This window comes from Salvia miltiorrhiza, chromosome 5, assembly GCF_028751815.1.
Source record: "Salvia miltiorrhiza cultivar Shanhuang (shh) chromosome 5, IMPLAD_Smil_shh, whole genome shotgun sequence".
NCBI classification, from domain to species: Eukaryota; Viridiplantae; Streptophyta; class Magnoliopsida; order Lamiales; family Lamiaceae; genus Salvia; species Salvia miltiorrhiza.
The window spans coordinates 9703262-9724040 of NC_080391.1; the positions used below are offsets into that span (position 1 = coordinate 9703262).

Sequence of the window (20779 nt, forward strand, 5' to 3'; positions counted from 1 at the left end):
TTCTCTCCTAATCCTTATATTTAATCAAATTTGTTGCAGCAAAAAGAGTTTTTATCTATTACTTTGATTTCTTGTATTATTTCTTGTCATTTTCTCTCATGAGCTTCATTCATCTCACTTTCTCTCAATTTAATACTTCGATTCTTAATTTATTTAGTCATATACTAATTTTAAACGTAAATGACATTGTTTTAATATGCCCAAATTAACATTGTATTAGAGCATCCACAATGGGGGCTCGCACTGGCTATTGAGCCCCCATTTATTGCACCCGCTCCCGTTGCCGCACAGGCGGTGCAGAGGGCCGAAGTGCCCCAACGCTCCGGGTGCAAGCTGCCGCGCGTGTTGCCACCTCCCTCTTTTATCCCTATTTTCGTGTTTTACATAAAAAAAAAAAAATTAGAGAGCCAAGGGTGGGCTATCTCATTGTGGAAAGTGGGTGCAATAGTAGTGGGGACCATCATTTGCACCCACTTGGGCTCACCATTGTGGATGCTCTTAGTAATTGACAAGTATGGTACGTAGGATTTCATACAGAATTTCAGCACAAAATTTGACCAAAAAATAAACGAGTATGCAAAATAAAAAAAAATATAATAATTGGATAATTTTAATATATATTTCAAAATTGATGTGCAAAGGCCACTAAATTTATTTACAGTAGGAAACCAAATAGAAAAAGTAAACGTTTGTTTAGTATTAAGGAGATGTGACAAAAGAATTAAAGGTATCTTTATGTTATGCTTAATAAAATAATCCAATATATAAATATAATGTTTCAATGATATTTATTTATTTTTTTATCAAAGGAGAAGAGAGTGAAAACAAAATTTTGTAGTAAGGAAGGAGAGAGAAAAATATTAATAATAACGACAACCTTAAAACAACCATGTAAATAAGAAAAGACAAAAAATATGAAAAATTGATTAAAAAAAAAGATGAGAGAGAAAAAATAGACGTCTTAAAATTTTAAAGTATAATAATTTATTTGTTTTAAATTCATACTCACTCCGTCCACGAAAGAACTTCCTATATTTCCTTTTTGGGATGTCCACAAAAAAACTTCCTACCTATTTTTGAACTATACCCCACCACTTATAATCCTCTTACTTTTCACTTTTCATAACTCTCAATATTAATTATAACACAATTTCACCACTCCCAATACACTCAACTACTTTTTATTCAATCTCAATACACACAACAATATTTTTTTTCTTAAAACCCGTGTCACTCCCTCCTAGGAAGTTCTTTTATGGACGGAGGGAGTATTTGATAATTTTTATACCAAATTAAAGATCTTGCATTTATCTTTAATTTAAGATATATATATATATATATATATATATATATATATATATAGGGAGAGGTTCAAATAAGAACCACTAAATAAAATTAGAACAGAGAACCATTTTAAGCCATTCGATCATCAAGATCTACGGTGGATGCATCATCTTGGTGGATGAATGCAGATCCTGGGTTCGAATCCTGAAGGGAGCAAAAAATTTATTATTTTCGGATGCATTAAATTTAATAGCGAATGCATTAATTTATATAGTAGATGCATTGATTTTAATGGTTCTTATGTTCTCACGATAAGTGTGGTTCTCACTATAACCGCACCCTATATATATATATATATATATATATATATACATACCAAATGAATAATTTTTATAAATAAATTTTGTTTTAAAAAAAATCACAAAATATGAAAAAGAGAACATGAGAGAGAGAGAGTGTGTGTGTATATAGAAAAGTGAAAAAAACCATGTCATGAAAGAGGAGAGAGGAGAGAGGAGAGAGAAAATATATGAGATTTGTTGAGTATTTCTATTTTATGGGATTTGTTGAGTTTTATAAATACCATTAATATGATTCTTTAATTGTCATTTTGCCACAAACTGTGTTTTCATATAATAAATAGATGTTTACTTTTTCTTCCAAACTTTTACTTGGGATGTTTTAGTTTTCTTGTCTCTTTTTTAAGCTGTGGCACTTTCCATCATTTTCTTCATCAATATGATTCCGTGACTTCACTCCATAAAACAAGTTTCTTCCCAAATAGCGAAATTTAGAAAGCTTGAGTTTCGATCCAATTCTTCTATGTCCAATTTCTCAAGCAAAGTAAACATTTTAAAGTGCCAGAGTTCATATGTTCGATTATCGACTGAGATGTAGGTCAAGGTCATTAGTGGAAGGCTTCCTGCAGGTTGATGTGTGTAGTTTGATAGGAGTTTTAATTTTAAGTATTACTTTAGGATTCAGTGAGAGATTTGAAGAGATTCACGGATGTGATTATAAGATAAGATTGTAAATTTATAATTATTTTCATTTTTATTATAAATAGGGGACTATAGAGAGTAAAATAGGGGCTATGAATAGCATCACCCCTCCAATATTTGCCTCTATCGATTATGGGCTTCCTGTCAAGTTTATGGGCCCTGTGATTTGGGTATTGAGCCTGATTTGTTATGAACGAATGAGCCGTAATCTCATTCGCATCACCAACACATAACAAATACTTTCAACATAACTTATAAGTTACACAATATATTAACAAATCACTTTATATCAAAATCACCTAATAATGTATAAAGATTGTATAAGCTAGATATTAGATGAAAGATCGGCCATGTATCAAGGTTAATTAATATGTCTATTCTGAATTTGATTTTAGCCTTTTAAAATCAAATTTCAGTTTAACAAAATAGACATATTCAAAATTAATCTCTTCTTGAGGCTACTTTTTTTTTCTATCCTGTCATGAAATTTGTTTGGAAAACTAGGACATTATTGAGTAATAGCTAGTTTTGTCTGTTTCTAGGTCAATATATCCCAAGCTAAAAATTTACAATGTACTATCAAGTTTTGCCCTCAGTTTGGCTCATCACAAAAAGCCATCGTTGTCCATATACCTGTTGATGATCATGATGTTGGAGCGCATAGAAAATATTCAAAATATATACTATAAGAATATATAGTGAGTGAATAAGGGTTAAATGTCAAAATTTATGAGGAATTTTTAGTTAGAATGTGGTTATCATTTGTAAGTGCTTGTTAGAATTAGAATTTTAAATTAGTAGATGTATTAATATTTTCATTAATTAGTTTCAAACTAAGAAGCTGTAGTAAAGAAAAATATAGAGTCACTTACTCAAACCCATCGTCGTACTTTGGAAAAAGGAAAATGGGAACATATATTGATCCTATCGATTATTTTATGGAGTATATAAACAAACAATCACACAAGATCTATATATACATCTTAAATAAACAAAAGGCAACTAAAATACAATCTGATATGCCTTGAAGCAAAATCGGGAGGCCAGCTGTCCTTGAATCATTAATTTGTGAAGAACGACTGGAAAATTAGAGCCCCAATCTTGCGAAATCTAAGTAGGCTTGCATTTGCATGAACAATTTAGAGCAGCATTCCCTCATTGGCCAAAGCCGCAGCCAGATTACCAACTCTAACGCCATGTTTGGCCGTAAAATCGCCTCTGCAGAAGGACAATACCGGCGCCGCCGCCGTAAAACCAACCAATCTATTTCCCCCCAAATCCTTGAAGGCCTCAGCTCTTGGAATTTCATTAGTGGTTCGTTTATAGGAGCCCAACCACTTGGCCTGCATGTAGCTCAACCGTCGCCACGGCGGCACGGTTAGCCCGACGCTCTTCAACGACTTCCTTATCGCCTTCGACATTTGCCTCACCACTTGTTTCAGCTCCTCAGCTTTGCCCACGAAGATCGTCGGAAATCCATCCAGCAACGCCGTGTAGGCGGCGCTCGGACGCGCGATTGTGAACTTCCCGGCGAAGGGAACTTCCACTATGTAGCGGCTGCCGCCTGCATTCACGTCTATGTACTCGTAATTCCCCGACGGGGTGCTGCCGCTCTTCTCCCACTTGGATTTGCAAATGCCTGTTTTTCATTCATCGACAATGCAGGATTTTAGATTCAAACATACTTTGCATAAAACTAAGTCAATTAGTACTACTTGTTTTTCAATTATGGTCTGTTTTTGGTTAATAAATTTATCTTGGAAAATCTGAAATAACAAAAATTTCTCTTTTTAAATCTCTTTTTTTAATATTTTTTCTACAAAAGATAATAATATATATTATCCAGTGGTGAAAGAAGGAATGAAGTAATGAATAATATTATCATATAAAAAATGTACAAATAATATTATCTTACATTGGAGAGAAAAGAAGGAATGAGAAATGGTGAATTCTCTTTTATAGAAAATGAGGAGAGAAAAAAGAAGAAGTTAAAGAGTGCATTTTTTATTATATCTTTTATTTTTTCATGATATATTTATCAAACAAAAGAACATAATCTTAAAAAAACAATTTTTCTTCTAAAAGAGCTAATTACAAATTAAAGAAATAGTACTCCAATTATATTGGAGCAGGATGATTCAACCAATAGCTATATGTCAAAAGGCGAGAAAAAAAAAAAAAAAACTCACCGGCATCAAAGCCACTACTACGCAACCGGGCCATTAGCCGGCGCTTGAATTCCGGCGACGAATCCTTATCGCCAACGGCTTCCAACGCCTTCTCCACCGCAGCAGAAATTCTTCTCCGGACGCCGCCATCCTGACGATCAAATAATTTTCTCAAGGAATCATGAAATTGGGAGTCCTGCGAGTTACTTTCAGATTCATCGTCGTCGATCTCAATCTCATTTCCGTCTGGATCGGCATCTCCGCCGATGCCCTGCTCCCTAATTTCTCTCTCGAAGAAGGAGTTGACAAGATCAGACAAATCGGCCGAGTGTTCGCTGCCGCTGCTCTCGAACGACCTATCTCTCGACATCTCGTCAAAGGCGGCCGCCACCCGTTCGAACCTCACCGGAATATTCACCATTTCCAAGATTCTGATTTCCAACTCAATTTAAATTAATGTCTCTTTCCAACTGTTTCTTCTAGCTAGTATACGCAGCTACAACTTTAGAGAGAATGTGATGGGATGGAAGACGACGGTTACGGTTGCTGGAAGCTTTTATAGAGAGAGAGGGAAAGATGTTAATATGGAGTTTAGGCGAGCAAGATGTCGTGATTATGGTACAACGATGTTTACATCTGCGGACTGTAGAACAAAATGGAGTCACTTAAGTGTATGGATGAAGACATCTTGTCGATATATACATGTATAGTGTGTGTGTGTACATTGGTATATGTGGTGATACGTCCACGGGAAAATCATTTGTTGAGCTTCTAAGAGTGGAAGCCAATGTACCTAAAGAAGAAATCTGACCAGGTTCACTATAAGATCCAAATCCAAATAGTTTATGAAAATAAAAACCATAAATCTGACCAGGTTCAGCAAGATAAACTAGTTTCATCCAACCATATATCCTGAGCTTCATATCATATTTTTGTGTGTTCCATTTACAGTTTCTATATTTTTTCACATTGTCTTAAATTTCATATTTTTGTAGTTTAGTTTAATTGAGTTATTATTAATTAGGTTTGATTATACCGAATTGCAATATATTATTACTAGTGTGTAACCCGTCGAAATTCGACGGGGAACCACTTTACATTGTAATTGTCATTATATATTATTTATAATTATAACATATGAAATACTTATATAAATTATTTTTTAATTTTAATTTTATTTAACCAAAATAAATTGGTGGTACAGTTCAAGCTATAATAATCTTAATAGCTTTCGTCTATTATATGTTAATTTTTTGCTGAGAGTTAAAATAGATTGCTTTCTTATAAATTTTTATTTGATGAAATTTTATAAAAAGTTGGTGTGAGGTTGGAGATTTTAGAGAAAAAAAATATTTATGTATATTTGACATAGGATATGATGAATGATTGATACATCGTATTTCTTGTTAATCATATATAGGAAAGATTTATTAATGTTATAGGAGTATATTTTTTTTTAAAATTGAGACCACACATCTAATATAGAGTTCGAGGATTTTTTAGGACAGTAACTTAGATTGATTTGGAAATTATGACAAAAACTTTTTGACTTGTAAAAATAGGACACTAATTTTTTTTAGAGTAAAATAGGACACTAATTAATAAGTGTTGCATCCGCAAGACATTTTTCGGCCAATTATCGGCCGAGAAATGTCCTATTTTTACGACGCTTATTAATTAGTGTCCTATTTTACTCTAAAAAAAATTAGTGTCCTATTTTTACAAGTCCGAAATTTGTTGTCCTAATTTTCAAATCAACATAAGTTATTGTCCTAAAAAATCCCCTAACTCGATCTTATTTATGAACATCATCTCATCTAAACCTTACAAGACTTTTGAGCATCATCTTGTCTGTAACTTGAAATATCACATTTGACTTTTGCATGTCGAACTTTTAATCATTATCTTATCTGAAGCTTGTTATATGAGATTTGACTTATGAGTATCATCTCATCCACAACTTGAACGACAAAACCTGACTTGTGAGCAACATCTCATGTAGAGCTTGCAATACTATAACTGACGTGTGAGCATCATCTTATGTGGAGCTTGAAAGATCATAATTGACTTGTAAGTTTAATCTTGTTCATAGTTTGATAGTCTGGAGTTCAGTTCTAAGCATCACTCATTTGGAGTTTGAAAGACCGAAGCTGAGTGCTAAGCATTATATCATTTGAAGCTTCAAAGGCCGAAATTAAGTTACGAGCATCATTTTATTTGGAGTTTGACAAGTCACTTCTATTGTGAGAATCATATTGTTTGGAGGTAAAATACTCATAAGACCATTACTCGCTTGTCAGCATCATCTCGCATGGAGCTTGAAAGATTATAACTGACTTGCAAGCATCATCTCGTCCATAGTTTGATAGACAAAGCTGAGTTCTAATCATCACTCATTTGGAGTTTGAAAGACCGAAACTGAGTGCTAAGTATTATCTCATTTGAAGCTTAAAGGATCAAAATTTAATTATGAGCATCATCTCGTTTGGAGTTTGGCAAACCACTTTTAACTTGTGAGCATCATATTTACAAACTTTCACGTAGACGTGTAAATTAATGTTTGAATCTAATTAAAAAATTATTTTACTATTTATTTTTGTCTCAAATCTATATATTAATTTTTCAAACATGTATATAAATATAATTTCACTTGGATTTTTAATTGATAAAGCCTCGTGAAGAATCGATGTAAAATTTCAAATAAAAACTAAAAAATGAATGAGAAAAAACTATGAAATTCCATGCTCTCTAATTAAGGCAAAATATTAAATAAATTAATTAAAAAATATGAATTACGAATGCAGAAAATAAGTATTTAAAATAACAAAAAATAAATGATATGCTCGTCCCAAACCATATAATAATATCCGCTAATTGCCAAATCACATTTAAATTTATAAATATAAGTTGTTATCTTAACAAAGATTCAAATATTAAAAGTTAAAATGAATAATAATTGTTATAAATAACAAAAGATTTAAAAATATAAAAGTTCCACATTGGTGTGTAGATAAATGGTAAAATATGAAGAAAAAAAAAAGGCCATCTAGATTCTAGAATGTATGTATTTGTAAACGGCCCAAATTGAATAATCACCTAAACCCGTTTTATTTTATAAATATAAATTGTTACAATGATTGGTTATTCGTTTTAGTAAAAATCAATAGCTACAAAATAAAAATTCGTAATAAATAGTATAAATAATAAAAGATTAAAGATGTAAAATAGTTACACGTGGGCATGTAAGTTATTGGTTGGATCCGTTTAGAATTTGTACACTCATACATGTCCCAAAATTCGATTTAAAAGTTATTTTATTATTCGTTTAGTCCCAAATCAGTATAATAATACATGCTAATTACCCAAATGATAAAATTTCAAGTAATTATGTTGATTAATGTTCGGACTCATTCATAATTTATATACATGCACCTGTTGAAATTCAATTTTGAAGTAATCTTACTGATAAACATGCATTTTTACCTCTTGGTGTGTCATATTTGATGGTTAGTTATGAGGTTTTTGTATGTTTGATGGTTTATTTTGAGCTTATATTGGTTTTTGGTCAAGAACTTGTCACTCGCTTGTGTTTGAACGTATTTTCAGAAATAAAGAAGCAGAATTTGGAAGATTTGGCTGAAATACAAGTTGTAGTTAATCTCGAGAGGAGTTCGTGAGCGCAAACGGATCATAAATCGGAGTTCGGACGAGGGAGAACGAGCCAAAACAAAATCGCTGCGCAAAGCTGTCAGAGTTCTGTTTTGTCGCGCGGTCTCGGCGCGCGGCCGCGCGACCCGGCCGCGCGAGACGCCGAGTTTCCGCCCTAAATTCGTTTTTCAGCCTTTTTACGCGATTTTGGGTATTTTTGAGTCCTACTTGACCTAGGACATATAAATACTCCCCAAGAACTTATTCTCTGCAACCTTTGATCATCTTTTATCATATTTTACTTTTCCTGAAAGCTGTGAGAGACGGAGAACGGAGCCAGAGCAAGAACTAAAGATTCTCAATTCTACTACGGTTTTATTGTTGAATGTTTTACAGTTTTATTGAGAATTATATTCTAGTTCATATGTCTATGTGTGGCTAGAATCCCTTTTTCCCAGGGTTTAGGGAGTAGACATGATTTGAATTTCTGACTGTTTGGTTCAATTAATTGAGATTGTTTTTCCTTTTTATGTTCTTGTTATAATTGTTTGCTTTATTGATTGGCCACCAATTTAGCATAATCATAGGTTTTAATTTGATATCGGGAGATGATAATTATTACCTGAACTAAGAACATAGAACACATATATTTAATTCTAAAGGGAATTGATATTTGTGAGGGCGTTAATCCTATGATCTTTTAGGAGTTGCATGTTAGAAGTGCGATCCGGGGACGGTAGCCTTGCATGTAATCAACAGTTTGTATGCCACGGGAGTGGGTATGAACTAGCTTAGAGATTGTCTTATGAATCATCTTAATAATTGAATTGAACATATTAGTTAGGAGAATCTGTTGAAACCTTTGCCTTGGGAAATCTTCTCTTTTCTGTTTCTCTGTTTCACAGCTTGATTTATTTTGCTTCCTGTTATTTATTTATTTAGTTTAAAAACAAAACTCTTAATTTCGTTTGTCCAGATAGAGTAGAATAATTTAGGATATGAATTGGTAAATTCAGTCTCTGTGGAATACGACCTTGCTTGTTACTGTACACAATTGCACCCGTACACTTGCGGTGTGTTAAATAAAATAGCGAACAAGTTTTTGGCGCCGTTGCCGGGGACTGATTTTTATCAGTACTATTCTGTTAATTGTTTGATACTACTCTGGATTTTTTTTATTTCTGTTATTTATTTTTTCTGTTATTTATTTTTCTGTGGTTTTGATTCTTGCGTTGGAGTTTTCTAGGTAGTGCATGAACACGCGATCTCAGAAGCTTCCTCTTGAAGATTTTGATCCTGAGATTGAAGCTACGCTCCACCGCAAGAACAGCCAAGCAAAGCAAGATAATTTGGATTCTATGGCCACTGCGGAAGAAGTCCGTGCGTTGAGAGAGCAGTTGCAGGCGGTGTTGGATGCTCAGAAAAATGCTGCTGAGCAGAAACAGCCGCCTATTGATGAGGCATTTACTCCACTGTACCAGTACCAAGAGCCGCCCAGAGTCAACGCGAATAACTTCGAGCTAAGGACTGGGCTGATTACCATGGTGCAGCAAAACCAATATGGAGGTAAAGCCGTGGAAGACCCAAATGCGCATCTGGAGCAATTCTTGGAGTTGTGCAGCACTGTCAAGATGAACGGAGTCCCAGATGACATCATACGACTCCGCCTTTTCCCATTCTCACTCCGGGATAAGGCAAAGTCATGGTATCATACTTTGCAGCTGGGAGCTAATCCTGTATGGGGGGATTTGGCTGATCTTTTCCTGCGGAAGTTCCATCCTCCCGGGCTCACATTGAAGTTAAAGATGGAGATTCTCCAATTCCAACAGTTCGATGGAGAGACACTAGCAGAGACATGGGAGAGATACCAGGAGAAGTTGAGGAAGTGCCCGTCCCATGGCTTCGATGAGGGGACTCTGGTGGTCATGTTCTATAACGCTTGTGGAGAGCGCACCAGGATGTTCATGGATACAGCTGCAGGGGACTCATTGCTCAAGAAGGGGAGTTCTGAAGGCATGGAGATCATTGAAAGCATGGCCACCACGAGCTATCAATGGCCATCCGAGAGAGTTCACTTGAAGAAAGTTGCTGCTACCTCCAGTTCAGATCTCGTGGCATTGATTTTGACTCAGCTGGCAGAGATGAACTCAAAAATCAATGTTATGACTGTTGGCAATTCTAAGCCAGCTGTAGAGATCCCGACAGGCGTAGAAGACGTCAACTACATCAATGGCAAAAGCTATGGGAACTTTCAGCATGGGCAACAGGGTGGATACAATAGTGGACAGCAGTTTCATCATGGAGGGCGTCCACATCCCAATTTGGCTTATGGGAATCCCAACAATGCAATCCAACCTCCACCAGGCTTCTCTGTTACGAATGGAATCATTAATGAAGAGAAGAAGCCAAATATAGAGGAGATGATGATGAAGTTCATCTCCAAGGCAGATGAGAGGATGGAAAAGCTAGAGTCCAATGCCGTTGCTGTGGGGACTCAAATGAAGATGTTCGAGACCCAATTGGGTCAAGTAGCCACCACCGTCAACAAACTCCAACAGTCGGGTAACCTCTTAAACAATGCCAAGGTGAACCCAAAGGAGCAATGCATGGCCATTGGATTGAAGAATGAAGCCCCTTCAGAAGGCAACCATGGATCTCATGAGATGGAGAAAGAAGAGCTCTCGTGGAAAGTCTGGGAGGAAGGCCGACGACTTCCACCTCATCTGCGTCCTCCTGGGTGGTTGCCGTTTCCCCAGCGTCACTTTAAGATGGTTGATCTGCCGAGCGGGACTACACAGGAAGGGGCCATGACGGCAAAAGAGGAGAGCGCACGGCTGATTGAGGAAAAAGCTGAGGAGGTCACTATTGAGGTTTCTGGCAGAAAGAATGATGAAAAGCAAAAAGCTACTTCGCCAGCAACTGTGGCCATTCCTCTCCCTAAGCGCCATAAGAAAGAGAGGGTGAAGGAGCAGTTCTCTAAATTCTTAGAGATCTTCAGGAAAGTACATATTAATATTCCATTGGTGGAAGCACTGCAGGAGATGCCGCAATATGCTAGATTCCTGAAGGACATTATCTCGAGGAAGAGGAGGCTGGGAGAGTTTGAGACGGTGAATCTCAATGAAGAATGCAGCGCAATCTTACAGAGGAAGCTGCCAGCGAAGGTCAAAGATCCGGGTAGCTTCACACTTTCCTGCATTATTGGAGGCCAGCAATTCAGAAGGTCACTCTGCGACTTGGGGGCAAGCATCAATCTCATGCCGTTATCTGTTTTCAAGCAGCTGGCGATTGGAGAGTTGAAGCCGACATCTATGAGGCTGCAGATGGCGGACAGATCGGTTACCTATCCGCGTGGAATTGTGGAGAATGTGCTTGTGAAGGTGGGGGATTTTATTTTCCCTGCAGATTTTGTGGTTCTAGACATTGAGGACGACAATAAAATCCCGCTGATTTTGGGGCGCCCGTTCCTTGCAACGGGAAGAGCTTTGATTGATGTGGAGAAAGGAGAGCTCACGTTGAGAGTTCATGAGGAAAGCCAAACGTTTCATGTCTATGAACCATGCCACATCCAAGAAGAAGAAGTGCCCAAGAAAGCTAAAGATCCGGGCAAGGTAAGTGTTGATATTTTTAATATTTTTGATACGGATCCTTTTTCTTGGCAGGACCCAGGTGATCGGAAGTTGAAAGGAGGCATTTTGGCTAGCAAGAGTGGAGCAGGGAGCAGCTGTTCGCAGAACTGTTTGTACCAGCCTCCTTGATGAGTTTGATGTTCTGTCGAGCTAACGACGTTAAAAATAGCGCTTATTGGGAGGCAACCCAATCTTGGTTAGTTCGTTTCTTTTCGTTTGTTAGTTGTTTTTGTGCCCCACAAATTCTTTTCAAACTTATTCTCCTTAGTGGTGAATAAGTTTGGGGGGGATGTGTCTTTGTGGGTGCACTTTTCTTTTTGGTTGTTCTTGTTTGTTTTGTCGTTGAGTTCCCTTAGTCTTGCTTTGGTGGTTTCTTCGTGATGTACCTTGATGATGATGCGAGTTGTGTAGAGTCTTGTTGGATAACTGGCTTATGATGATTTCTGCTTTAAAATTTTGGATTTGCATGCAATTTGTGTAGATATTGTTGAGATTGAGCATGATTGATGAATGATAAGCATGGTCTCTTGTTTTTGCAATTAATGAAATAAGCTGTGAGAATTTGAGCCTTGACTGTCACCATGTTTACAGTCTTATTTCTTATTCTTGAGTGATTGTTCGAGCATGCATGTTTCTCACTAGAACTTGTCGTGGTTTCTCCCTCGAGGTCACATAGTGTGCTTAATAACTTTGAGATGATAGAAGGCCATCTTTGCTAGCCTATTTATCCCTTATTTGTCCTATATCTTTATATGATCCTAGTTCACCCCCTTTGAGCCTTATTTTTCCATATTCTTTGATTTAGCTATGGGTGGGAGCTTGGAAATTGTTAATATGGAATAGTTGGTTTGTGGAGATGAATGATCATGAGTTATGTTTTGTGGTTTCAAATTGAAAATCCTAGTACCCTACAAGTTGTTGAAAAAAAAAAAAAAAGAGAGAGAAAAAAAAATAGGAAAAGAAAAGAGATAAAAGAATTGAAAAAATGGGTACATAGGATGCTTTAGAAAGTCATAATATCATGCGAAATAATTGTTGTGTTGTGATGGTTTCTCGTATTTAAAAATCTGGTTTTATGAGAGGTGGATGATTGTTGAGTTAGAATGTTATAAGGTTGGTGATTGTGCTACATTGAGAACTATCTTTTAGTCACTAAGCCAAATACACCCCACCTTACCAAAGAGCCTACATTACAACCCTTAATAAAGACCTTTTTGATCTTGGTTATAAGAGCACACATTTAGTGGTGTAGAGGTGAGACGATTGACAAGCTTATGGATGAGTACTTGTTTAGCTTGAACTGAGCGTATACACGTCCTTGTTAATTGATACACTTGAGAGTTGAGAGTTCTTATTTTCTTTATCTTTCTGGTGAGGATTGCAATTCATTGAGACCATAATTTGAATTTGTCATGATTGTGATATCTTGATAATAGGAGATACAAATGCATGTTGGTATTTTTATTGACAAATCTGAAGCCACAATGTTATCCACTTTTCTCTGCGCTCTTGTTGATTCATTCTTGGTTCATCTTTGTTTTGTCCGAGGACGGACAATAGTTCAAGTTTGGGGGGTTGATAAACATGCATTTTTACCTCATGGTGTGTCATATTTGATGGTTAGTTATGAGGTTTTTGTATGTTTGATGGTTTATTTTGAGCTTATATTGGTTTTTGGTCAAGAACTTGTCACTCGCTTGTGTTTGAACGTATTTTCAGAAATAAAGAAGCAGAATTTGGAAGATTTGGCTGAAATACAAGTTGTAGTTCATCTCGAGAGGAGTTCGTGAGCGCAAACGGATCATAAATCGGAGTTCGGACGAGGGAGAACGAGCCAAAACAAAATCGCTGCGCAAAGCTGTCAGAGTTCTGTTTTGTCGCGCGGTCTCGGCGCGCGGCCGCGCGACCCGGCCGCGCGAGACGCCGAGTTTCCGCCCTAAATTCGTTTTTCAGCCTTTTTACGCGATTTTGGGTATTTTTGAGTCCTACTTGACCTAGGACATATAAATACTCCCCAAGAACTTATTCTCTGCAACCTTTGATCATCTTTTATCATATTTTACTTTTCCTGAAAGCTGTGAGAGACGGAGAACGGAGCCAGAGCAAGAACTAAAGATTCTCAATTCTACTACGGTTTTATTGTTGAATGTTTTACAGTTTTATTGAGAATTATATTCTAGTTCATATGTCTATGTGTGGCTAGAATCCCTTTTTCCCAGGGTTTAGGGAGTAGACATGATTTGAATTTCTGACTGTTTGGTTCAATTAATTGAGATTGTTTTTCCTTTTTATGTTCTTGTTATAATTGTTTGCTTTATTGATTGGCCACCAATTTAGCATAATCATAGGTTTTAATTTGATATCGGGAGATGATAATTATTACCTGAACTAAGAACATAGAACACATATATTTAATTCTAAAGGGAATTGATATTTGTGAGGGCGTTAATCCTATGATCTTTTAGGAGTTGCATGTTAGAAGTGCGATCCGGGGACGGTAGCCTTGCATGTAATCAACAGTTTGTATGCCACGGGAGTGGGTATGAACTAGCTTAGAGATTGTCTTATGAATCATCTTAATAATTGAATTGAACATATTAGTTAGGAGAATCTGTTGAAACCTTTGCCTTGGGAAATCTTCTCTTTTCTGTTTCTCTGTTTCACAGCTTGATTTGTTTTCTTTCCTGTTGTTTACTTATTTTGTTCTTTACTTACTATCATTACAACGTAAAATGGTTATCCGTAGAAATTCGATGAACTAAAACTCAACGAAGAAAATTAGTTTAAAAATGATTATTTATATGCTCCTTTATCTTAACCCTTTGTCTATTAGCGTATAACTTTTTGAGATATAACTTTTTGTTTTTTTTAATTATTATATTAACAATTAAATTTAAAGATCGTGTTTTGGTGAACTCAAACTATAAACCTTTTATTTCAGGCTTTAACCATTATATCGATAAGATAATACACACATAATTTTTTTTAAAGCATATTATCCATCTTGTCAGGCCTTTGTTATAGTACTTTATTGCATTTATATTCAATGTGATAAAAAAAAAAATCGCCAGTTTTACTCCCTACATTACATGTTATGAGTTTGCAATTATAAACATATAATCAATAAATAACCACATCAACACTATTAATTACACCAAAATCAATTCAATCTTGTGACATGTTATATTATAAAATCAATACTTATTTATACTTTTGAAATATTCTAATTAAGAAACTAGTATTAGATTTTGAATCTATATGGGATTTATATTGTATCCTTTTATTTAAGTTTTTAGTTGTTGAACTTTAGTAAAAAATTGATATGAGATTCTAAATTATTGATAAAATTTCACAAAAAAATTGATGTGAAATCTATATATTAGCCTTCTCTATTTATATTTTCAGTTGTTAAGTCTAATGATAATAATTGATGTGAAATTCTAAATTTTAGAAAATTACAAACAAAAAAATCACCATAATCTCACATATAATTTGATCAAATGTGGTGATAGAAATTCAAGGTATATAGTATGTGTAGATTATACCTGATTGATTAATTATAAGAACTTTTTAATAGTTATTTTAGAAGCTAAGCAAAAAATAAATAAAAAAATAAAGATAATGTTATACAATTTTTTTAAGATAATATTTTACAATTTAATTCACATAATTTAAAGCTAATTATATATACTATGTAGTGCCTAATTTGTGGATATGTGTGCTAGATAGGCGCATATATATTAGTAACACATAATTATAAGTAGGATATAGTGCATATTCTAATATGCTTCTAATATTATATGTAATGTGTAGACACTTATTATTTATACACTAATTATTACACATATATATAATAATATATAATTACGTGAAGAAATATGGTAAAAATTGTTGTCATATACAACGCTTATATACAAATTAGTATTTTAATTCTATTTTGTTATCAAATTAATTATGCTTGAATAATATGCATTTGAGGATGAATCTCTATATATTTTCTCATAGTTTGGGTGTTTGTTTTCGTTTACCCGTGGTTTCTCGCGGGTGTTTAAGACTGCTTTTGTTTTGACTCTTGTCTTTCTTTTTTTTCCTTTCTAATAAAATTTCTATTTCAGCAGAATAATATGCATTTGAAACAATTTTAATTTTATATATAGAATATTTTGTTTTGAATATTTGAGTATATGATTGAACTTATTTTGCTATCTCTAGGAATTAATTATGCGTATTAATTTATCTTGTGTGTAAACATGTTGAATTCATACAACAATTATTAAAAAAAAATAGTGTAAATGAGAGCTTTAACTCGATTAATCACCTGTTCTAAAAAAAACTCTATTAATCACCTATTAAAATCACTAAGAATTTCAAATAATATATAAAAATACAATGTTTAATAACATGATTTGCTAGGAATTTGCTTCACCTCTTCAATCTTGTTACTCGAATTCTCTTATTTCTTTGTTGTCATAGCATCTTCTCTTCTTTCTTGTGTATTTTAACGTACGTGCAACATATTTTGATGAACAATTCTTCTTGATTTTTGCTTTGTCCAACAACGAACATTGGATATCCAGGATATCCCTAAATGTAGCTTGAATTCAAGCAATATTATATGAACGCGTGCCTCTCTTGCTCTCTAGATTTGTGGTGTCAAAGATGTAGTTAAGTGTGGAAGTTTTTTGTTGTAGAAATTTGAAATATATAAGCACAAAGTAATTTAAAAATGGAAAAGAAAAATTATTGTCAATTTGTCATTAACTTGTAATTAATATTATTAATTATATTTAATATATTGTCTTCAATTGTGCTAGGATAAAGTTATTGTGTTGGATTGTATTGATTGATTGATAACTACCAAAAATGGCATTTTGGATAGAAGGAAAATAAAAGATAAACTTTGAAATTTATAATTAAAAGGTATAAATTGAAAGTTTTAGAAAATTGAAAATTAAAATTTCTAATAATTTTATATAAGATTGAGGATAAATGTAGTGTCTCCAATGTGTATTATTATATAAAATTAATAGATAGATAAATAGATAGAGTGGAAATTGTGGTAATTGCAAATGATTGTTAGGAATAATATTGTTATAAATATAATATGATATTAAAAATGAAAAAATGCAAAATGTAAAATTTAGAAAAAAAAGAAAGAAAGAATAGACGAACATATATAATAAAGATATAGAGATGGTTGGATTGAAAATTTGTCTTTAATTATGTAGTAAATGCAAGGTGCTTGTATTAGGGTGAAAATTATGGTAAGATTATAATTATTAGAAATATAAGATAGAATTACAAATGAATAAAATATGAAATTTAGAGAAAAAAGAATGGAAGGATATGAGGATGCCACATAGGAGAGAGAATTATTGTGGTGACTTAGATGTGTAATCCTATATATAATAGATAGATAGATAGATAGATTTGTTAGCGTCCAATTTCAACTTTTTAGTTAATAATTGATTATTATGAATTATTATTCCATATTTCCATCACTAGAGATTTAGAGTATATATATATAATTTTGTTAACCTTCAGTGTTTGGTAATAATTGCAATTATAGTTCATTAAATAAGTAATTACTTTTTTTCTCCTTGCCAGTTGCATGCCAGACAAATAGTCCAATTATCAGCCCATATCGCACTAATTGTAAGAATTACAGGCATCGTATCAGCTAGGTGCAAACCTGCGACGTTGAAAAACAAAATTGATGGTTCTGGAAACAGCATTGTTAGATACATGGGAGAATATATTTGATTATATTTTTTTTCAGTTTAAAATACTTAGAGCTCGTTCGCTACGTGGTATGGAAACGTATCTAAACACCCATTTTAAAAAAATAAAATTTACATAAATTACTTGCTATGTGGTATGAGATAATATGTCCAAACACCTATTTAAAAAATAAAATTCACATAAATTACTTGTTGGATCGAGGAATCAAACTAAGATCTCTAACAAATACAAGGAACAACTTATCCATTAAATCAAGACTCATTTTTGTTTTTTTTAATACAACATAATTTTATTTTAATTATATATATATATATATTATTAATTAAATAAAAAATTGATTATTCGATTAACCCGAATCGGTTATCAAGTTAACCGATCACTACAAAAAAATTTACAGGACATCGACGGAAAATAATTCGTCGGTGATTACCGACGGAACAACGACGAAATTCCGACGAACATGTTTTTAAAAGTTTACCAACAGAATACCGACGAAATTTTAGCGACGAAACATAATCCGTCGTTAACTATTACTTTTTTATTTTTAATTTATTTTTTAATTCTTTTTTTAATTTTACCGACCGAATACCGACTAAATTATTAGCGACGGAAAACAATCTGTCGTAAAATATTATTTTTTTATTTTTTTAAAATGCTTTAATTTTTTTTGTAAATATATTTTTTATTATTTTTAATTAATATTCTATTTTATTCTTAATTTTAAATTATTGAAAATATTTTAAAATCTATTGTTATTTTCAACAATAATATTTTATTTTTTTAATTAGCGATAATATTAATTTTTTATATTATTTTAAATTCGATCGTATATTTGTCGTCATTCTTTCGTCTGCACCACAAGTCTTAGATATCATCTCGACATATTCTAAGGTTATGAATAAATGCTATTGTATATTGAAATAGAGTTTAAATGAATTAATAGGTGCTTGTTATATCAATATTACGCGTGTTCTATACTGGTGACCACTCGAAAGGAACTTCAAGGTTAAGCGTGCTTGATTTAGAGCACAATTAAGATGGGTGACCCACTGGGAAGTTCAAAATACATTATAATACCAAAATACTTGTTGGGAATAAAGCTAGATTGATAAAAAAAATAAATTATTATTATTATTATTATTATTATTATTATTATTATTTTCGAAAGAAAAAAAAGAATTTAGCAACGGAATTTATTTCCATCGCTAATACCGACGGTCATTTCCGTCGCTGATTTCAGACGACGCCGGCGTCGCCGCGTGCTCGCCTATGGATGGTCCGTCGGTAATTAGCGATGGAGGCGAAATTCTATCGGTAAATTTTTTAACGACCACTTTCACGGCGACACACGGCGGCCGTCGGTGATCCGTCGGTATATGACTTTACCGACGGAAAATCGGCCAGATTCTTGTAGCTGGTGGATACCCGAATTTTTGAAAATCTAATAACCTAATCGATCAAATAATCGAAAAAATCGGTTATTGGATAACCACATTCGAATGATTCGATTCGATTCGGTTATCGAATTATCCAATACCTGATATCTGCTTACACAGTCCTAGGTAAAATATATAAAGAAGATGTTACGCTAGTGTGATACAGAACTCAAAATACATGGATAGTAGATTACGAGCCATTAATTTATAAAAGACTTTGATTTTTAAAATAAACAATATATTAAAATATTATAAATATCTATCTCACACTTATCTTGCATAGCAATCCAACCCTTATTAATTCAATTCTTAGGTACAAAGGTCATGACTTTGACCTTCATACTAAAGATACTAGTGAAAGTCATAGCCATAGGAACTTCATTACGAAAGTATTGAGTATTTGAGTATTGAGTATTGAGTATTGAGTATTGATGAGTGTGAGACATTCTTCCTACTAAATTAGAACGACAGATTAGTCTGAGAAGTTTTATCACTTGATATTTGTGCATGTTCGGAATTTGATGATTATTGGAAAACTCATGTTAAAATAAAATGTTCGGAATTTGATGACAATTAAATTAACTTGTGTCAATATGAATCACAGTGTACGATTAAAATAATAGTATTTGAACAATTAAAATGAGAATGGTATCTTTTAAAAGTGGGTAATTTTTATACACGTTTTTACAAATTAAGATTGGTAGTTTTATGTATACAAAATGTATTATAATATATATAGAATATTATTATAAATATATTAAAATACAGACTCATTTACAAAACTATAATAATATAGTTTAATTCATTATTTACGTGCATATATAACTTATACACTCTATAACTATCACTACAAAATTAATCAAATCAACATTTTGGGCTGGATACCGATGGAATAGTCTGCTCTTGGAAAGTTATGCATGTTGGTCAGTTTTATTAATTCTTATACATAACACTAACTTTCACCTTGACGATAAAATTAAACATTCAATTGATTTTTTCAGTTAATAAATCCAATGTGTTTGACAAACGCTGTTTTAGCTAAATTTGCCAGAAACACGTTGAATACGTTTACCATAATTAAATTGATCAACATTTAATTAGCAAAAAAGTGAAATCATGCATATATCACATCAACAGCTTAAAATAACATTTTATTAGCAAAAAAAAATGAAATCGTATATCACATCAGCAACAATTTAAATATTGTATTGTAATAACAAAACCGACTAACAACCGGGTTCTTTTTAAGATAATAGTATAATGCAAAAACATTAGTGCCACTAAATTTGTCATTCCACGTACGTCCCTATATTGTTGTTACTTAATCACCCCATTTGGACACTAGCAAGGGATGCGGAGACTCGAAGATTCAGGATAACCCAATGACTAATCACTAACTTCATCGACCCAAAATCATGTCCACATTCGTTGAATCTTTCAGGATTATTTACCAGCGGCTAATCACCACAGTACGTAAAAAAAGTCACTCATACCTTGCTAGCGAGATTCGCATTAGTCCTCATTTACGGGTGGATACATTTTAATGAGATTTGAATGCAATAATATTGGCATGTCTAGAAATAGAAGGAAATGCAAGGATATGAACATGGACGTGTTCTAGTCTAGATACAATCTTTCGTACTATATATAGCAAGTAGTAGCAGCCAAAACTGGTAATATTATGAACATAATATTCTTCACCCAATAATGATTGAGTAGCAATGACTGATTTTCTGTTAAAATATGTCTGTAAAATTGCAGTCAACTGCGATAAGCTAATTGCGTGAGAGAGACTTTAGCCAAACTCTGAGAAAGACAAAAATGGAGAGTTAAAATACATATTTTTTTCATTCTTCTTTTTATATCCTTAC

General features: G+C 33.5%; 2 protein-coding genes across 2 annotated transcripts in view; both read right to left on the reverse strand.

Annotated features, from left to right (window-relative positions):
- Positions 1–20779, reverse strand: part of LOC130985853 (probable long-chain-alcohol O-fatty-acyltransferase 5) — a 266259-nt gene that overhangs the window by 155988 nt on the left and 89492 nt on the right. The window lies entirely within an intron of this gene.
- Positions 3176–5161, reverse strand: LOC130985856 (uncharacterized). Its single transcript, XM_057909020.1, has 2 exons — positions 4475–5161; positions 3176–3924 (listed from the first exon to the last, which is right to left on the reverse strand). Exons 1-2 carry the CDS (start codon positions 4872–4874, stop codon positions 3425–3427), a joined length of 900 nt encoding a protein of 299 aa, XP_057765003.1. The 5' UTR covers positions 4875–5161; the 3' UTR covers positions 3176–3424.